General features: G+C 29.9%; 1 protein-coding gene across 2 annotated transcripts; it reads left to right on the forward strand.

Annotated features, from left to right (window-relative positions):
* Positions 1-1,623: 1,623 nt before the first annotated feature.
* On the forward strand, positions 1,624-5,490 carry LOC136231256 (salicylic acid-binding protein 2-like). Of its 2 annotated transcripts, XR_010689737.1 has the most exons (4): positions 1,624-2,052; positions 3,132-3,269; positions 4,396-4,854; positions 4,994-5,490. XR_010689737.1 is itself a non-coding variant. In XM_066020583.1 (3 exons), exons 1-3 carry the CDS (start codon positions 1,690-1,692, stop codon positions 4,675-4,677), a joined length of 783 nt encoding a protein of 260 aa, XP_065876655.1. In that variant the 5' UTR covers positions 1,624-1,689; the 3' UTR covers positions 4,678-5,490. The 2 variants fall into 2 exon arrangements, 1 of the variants encoding a protein (XP_065876655.1); XM_066020583.1 differs by having other exon boundaries at positions 4,396-5,490.
* The last annotated feature ends 510 nt before the right edge of the window (positions 5,491-6,000 follow it).

The following is a 6,000-nucleotide window of genomic DNA, read 5'->3' on the forward strand; positions in this document are numbered from 1 at the left end:
AAAAATCTCAGTAAGAAATTATCAGCTATAAAAATCAACTTTACTTAACATAGCTACATATATACGTTTATAAAGGGATTTAATCAAAATTTTCTCAAATATACTCAAAACTTAACGATTCATCAAACCATTTCATAATCAAATAAATCTTTTATCAAACCAACTTGTAATCAAATAAATGTTTTATCAAACCAACTCGTAATCAATCAAACGTAAAACCTTATATCAAAATCAATCATAACCGAAAAGATAATCCAAATGAACTTAAAACATTGTATCCATCCCCGAGTTTCTCCCCTTAAGTATCAATCCATAACCACATATATAGTCAAGACGTCTCTTAACATTGTCTATCCCATATGGTCTTACCCAACACTTCGCTGTCATACCCAATAGGTCTTCAGACTGTGTACACAGGTCATGTCCCTCACTGAATATGGTCTTCAAATATAAAACCACCGATCCGGATAACTCTCGATGGATATAAAATATCTTCATTTCCTACCTCAAACTGTGCTTAAGATCAGAAAAATTTGTCCTCAAAATTCATATCTTAATTATTTCCTCAAACACTATTTAAGCTTACCAAATTTTCATATGTAATCATCAAATCATGAACTCTAATATATTCTCCCATTTTACTTCTCATTGATCACTAACATCGGTATCTCTCTAAACATCATTTATATAACTCTCAATAATTCAAAACCTCAACCCGATAAAGTTCAATAATAGATCTACACTTGAATTCAGATATCATTTATTCAAATTAAGATTCCATAACTTGTTAAACTCCTATCATAATCTCCAATTTATAATCAACCTCCAAAACAATTAATTAAAATCTCCACATTTTTTGTTTCTTAATCACATATATATTAACTTCAAAATTCATCATATCATTTCAAAGTCTCCTAATCTTACTTCACATCTGAGATACGTATATTTTATAAACCAGTAGCAGTGTCTCTCAAATAAGGAGAAAAATTTTCATAGCACCAAATTAACTTCACACACCTAATAATTAGAATATATACTAATATCAAAATATAAATTTTAGAAATTTAGATACGAACGTGACAATTCAAGTATAGACTTGGTATCATTATTGTAAACAAAGGGCAATTGATACAAAAACCCTTATTATGTTTTTACCGCTTTTCATTTTTTTTTTCAATTTTCACGTTTATACAGTTTTTCGGTTTTTATAATTTTTTATGTTTTTAATATTTTTCACACTTTTCATATTTTCTATTTTTACTTTTTTTTCCATGTTTCTTCATGTTCCCTTGTTTTCTCGTTTTTGTTTTTGTTTTTTCATTTTTCATTATTTTTCTCATTTGTTTTTTTCACTTTTTGCTTGATTTTCTCATTTTTCTACTTTTATTGCAAATTATTAAATGGGTTAACAGGTCAATTCAATTAACTTACGATCCAACCCGTTTATTATATGAGTTAGATGGATTAACCTGTCCTAATTCATAAATGGAGCAATTCTATAACTCGTTTAAGCGCGGATATTAAATGGGTCAATTTTGACAACTATGATATTGATATATTCAACCTTTAAATAGCATGTTTTTTTAACTTAACATCAACAAACAGAATTGGAAATGGGTTTGGTACAAAAATCCTTATATAAGAAGACTTTGCTTCACAATAACAAATAAAATCACAATCACATAAAAAATGGAAAAGAAGCAGCATATAGTTTTAGTACACGGAGCATGCCATGGAGCCTGGTGTTGGTACAAGGTGAAGCCAATGCTTGAAGCCGCCGGCCACCAGGTCACCGCCCTTGACATGGCGGCTTCCGGTATCCATCCGGGGAAAATCCAAGAAGTTAACACAGTAACTGAATATACTCAGCCTCTGTTGGATTTCTTAGCATCTCTGCCACCGGAAGAAAGAGTTGTAGTTGTTGGCCATAGCCTCGGTGGCCTGAATTTGAGTCTTGCCATGGAATATTTCCCTCAAAAGATCGCCGTTGCCGTCTTCTTAACAGCTTTCTTGCCGGACATCACACACGAGCCATCTTATGTTTTGGATCAGGTACATACATGAATTCGTGTTCTTGATTTCTTAGAAAAGTTGATTGTAACTTCAAAACGTTACAAATAATCCTACTGGCATGTGCTGCTAATCACGCGCTACCATATTATATTTAAGGGTTATTTATTCTAAATAAAATAATCCTACTGGCATGTGCTGCTATAATCACGCGCTACCATATTATATTTAAGGGTTATTAATTCTAAATAATCAAGTTCTCAGATGCATTAGGGCTTTAAAATATTAATTATAATATTGTTAACAATTATTTTTTAAAATTATATGAAAAATAATGGCAAAAAGCATTATTAGGTCCGTAATTTTTTATTTTTTTATTCATTAAGCCATTGATCTTTTATGTGAATATATTAAGCTCCTCATCATTTATTTTTTGTCTCATTAAATTCTTGATGACCAAAAAACGTAATTTTGAACATAAAATTCGATTAACAGACTGTTATTTATTGTACCTGCATTGGAAAATTGTATTTTTACACTGTTTAAAAACAGTTTTGGAGGTGTAATCTACATATAAGAAAAACTGTAAAAATCTTAATTTAAACTGTAAAAAATATTTCTTTAATAATTTCAAATACATATGAAGTTAATAATGTATTTTTAACAGAATTACATATTCACAACTTAGTAATTTGTTCCTTAAGGGCTTAATGAGACTTAAAATAAAAGATCGGACGTTTAATATATCCAAATAAAAGATCAATGGCTTAATAAACCAAAAAATGAAAAATCAGATGCTTTTTGCCAAAAATAATTCATACAGTACTATATTACTAATAATTTAGAGCACATGTATTTTTTTTATCAAGAATAAATTTATGTTTTTTGGTCTTAGAACAGCTGTATTTTTATTAAAATATACATATAGATGACTCTAATGATGCTAAACATATTTCAACTTTAGTGTAACCAATTATCTATTTATTATTACTTAAAATCTGCAATTTGTTGTATTAATAAAAAAATTAATTAATTTTATTTTTTGTTTCATGTAATTAAGTTTTGTTGTTTCTAATAGAAGGGTTTGAGAATACTAATTAAGTTGGAATATTTGATTGAAGTATAATGAAAGGACGCCGGGAGAGGCATGGTTGGACAGCGAGTTTTCCCCTTATAGTAGCTCTTTAGAACATCAAATCAGTATGTTTTTTGGACCCAAATTCTTAACTTCCATGCTTTACCAACTAAGTCCTATTCAGGTATGTTAATTTCACTAATTATCTTTCCATTATTTTTCCAATTCCATATATATATATATATATATATATATATATATATATATATATATATAGGCACAAAAGGCACGGATGTCTTTAGATCGCCGGATGTACAATGGTTGGTAATTTTGGCATGTCTTCCCTTTCATTTGTTAGAAGTACATTGTACTTCTAGCAAATCAAGCAAGAAATGCACAAACCTTATACACTGTATTTCTTTTCTCAGTCCATGTTAAAATGATATCGTTTTAACCGCGAGTAATAACATAAAGAAAAAAGATAAATAATAAGACATTCATGTCAAAATCAAGATCGGACCTACATAAGGTCATGAGGATCCGTGGACCTCAATAACCTCATAAGACTATTGTCATGGCTAGGAGTAATTTTATTAATAAGCGATTCTTAAAAAGCAAAACAAAATAATATTCTACCGTGTTTTTGATTGAAATTGCATTAAACTTTTGACGTTTTCCATGAAAAAAAAATGCTTGTTTTGGAGATTTACAAAACATCCTCTTTTTCGGAAGGAAAATAGATAAAAACTAATTTACTATGGAAGTTTCTGTCGCTAAACAATTTTTTTTGTTGGCAAGTAATTTTGTTACTTTAAAAACATTACGGATGGCATTTGGGACAGAATTTTCTGTCAGTGATTCTTTTTTTTTTATTTGAGAAAAATATTTGTTACATTAGATGAAAAAAGAAGTTAAACTGTAAGGAATAAAACCTCATATGATTACATGCTAAAACAAATATAATATCTATGAAGGGATTAAAATTACTACAAAGCGCAAAAAAGAACCCATAAAAGGTATAAAAAACACAAAACAACAATATATTTCTAATTTCAAATCTGTAGAAAATACATCTGCAATCCAAACTTCATCCTTTAGACCATTCCGAACATTCGAATCTGAGTCCTTTTTTTATTGCAACCAAGTAAATTTATTGATCTACAGACAAAATAAACCATTTCCACTCTTACTAAATCTGAAAAAAACATAAATGACATAATAATAATTCTACTATATTCGATGTGAACTTCTTTTTACATCCGCGGCTAGTTCTGCGACTCTATATAACTCTATATATTGATTAATTTCAGGATTTAGAGCTGGCAAAGTTATTGATAAGGCCATCCTCATTATTTAAGCATGATCTATCTAAGGCAACAAAGTTCACAAATGAAGGATTTGGAATGGTTAAACGAGTGTTTATTACATGCGAGCAGGACAAGGCTATAACTCTGGAATTTCAGAAGTGGATGATTCAAAATTGTGGTGTTGATGAAGTTGTCAACATTAAAGATTCAGACCATATGGCTATGTTTCCTAAGCCTAAAGAGCTCACTCATTGTCTCTCAAAAATAGCCATTGAGTATGCTTAATTAATAAGTTGCTGTACTGATTTCAGAAGAAACAAAAGTTAGTGTACTTTTTATCTCATTTCATTGATATAAAAGGTACAACATACAGCACGAAAATAAACCCATACAGGCTATAGCCAGTATAAGCTCCACAAAGGGAAGAGAAATGACTACAAAGAGCAATAATAACCATAAAAGGTAAAAATACAACAAACATAGAAATCATATTCTTCTCGTAAGTCAAGTCCCGTTGAAAAACCTCTGTAATCCATGCTTCATCATTTAGGCTCCTCCGGATGTTCGGATCTGAGTCCTTTCTGTTTTTGCAACCACGCAGATCTATAGATCTAAGGACAAGATGAAGCTTTTCCGCTCTTGCTAAGACCGAAAAAAGACTAAAAGAAAGAAGTATAGCGAACAGTTGTAGATCTGACGGAAATAGAAGTTCAAGAAGGAATATAGATTTCAAACGAACAAGAAAAAGTAATTTAAAACGAAAACGAAGACTAAAACATAAATTGGAGGAGGAAGAAGGAAGACAAGCTTCCTTCTTCCTTCTCTAACTAGATCTGTTTAGAGAGCTACAATGGAGAAAGTGACGGTGGATAGCGGTAAGGACGGGATCTGAGAAGAAAAAAGAAAAAATGAGAAGAAAGTTAGAGAGAAGGAGCTCTCTCTAAGAACTTTAGATTCATTTTTTGTACGTTTTTAGTCGATAAAAGTTAGTGTACTTGAGGTGGCTTTTATGGTATATATTGGATGTATCTGACATTTATTACTTACCACTTGCAAAGTTGCTTTTTTGTGCTATAATAATGGAAGTTTGCTTTATTACTCTCACATTTTGTTTTTATTAGGACTTATCTGACATGTTTTCAGTGTTTTGTACATTATTATTATTATTTTATTATATTTAAAATTATTTTTTATATTAATTAATTTAAACAATAGAGATTTTTTTACGAAGAACATTGAAAAAACTTCAAATATATCACGATATAATAATTATATTATGTGTATAGTTCAATAAAGATAATCTCTTGCAAAGAAGTAACTATTAATGTTACTTATACTAGTCAAAAATTGTAGGAGTTCGCAAACTATTCGAGTTCGGTTCGATGAAAGTTCGATCAAAGTTCAGTTTGATAGGGCTCGATTTGAGTTTGGAATCGGTGGTTCGGTTCGAAAGCTCGCGAGCAAGCTCGATTATTTTTAATTACTATATATATTTCATTATATATATATATATATATATATTTCATTGGTTATTATTAGTTTTCATCACAATTCACAACTCAAATAATATTTAACTCATACAAAAAAAATGACAAAAAAAGGGTAAAT

This window comes from Euphorbia lathyris, chromosome 5 (assembly GCF_963576675.1).
Source record: "Euphorbia lathyris chromosome 5, ddEupLath1.1, whole genome shotgun sequence".
Taxonomy (NCBI): domain Eukaryota; kingdom Viridiplantae; phylum Streptophyta; class Magnoliopsida; order Malpighiales; family Euphorbiaceae; genus Euphorbia; species Euphorbia lathyris.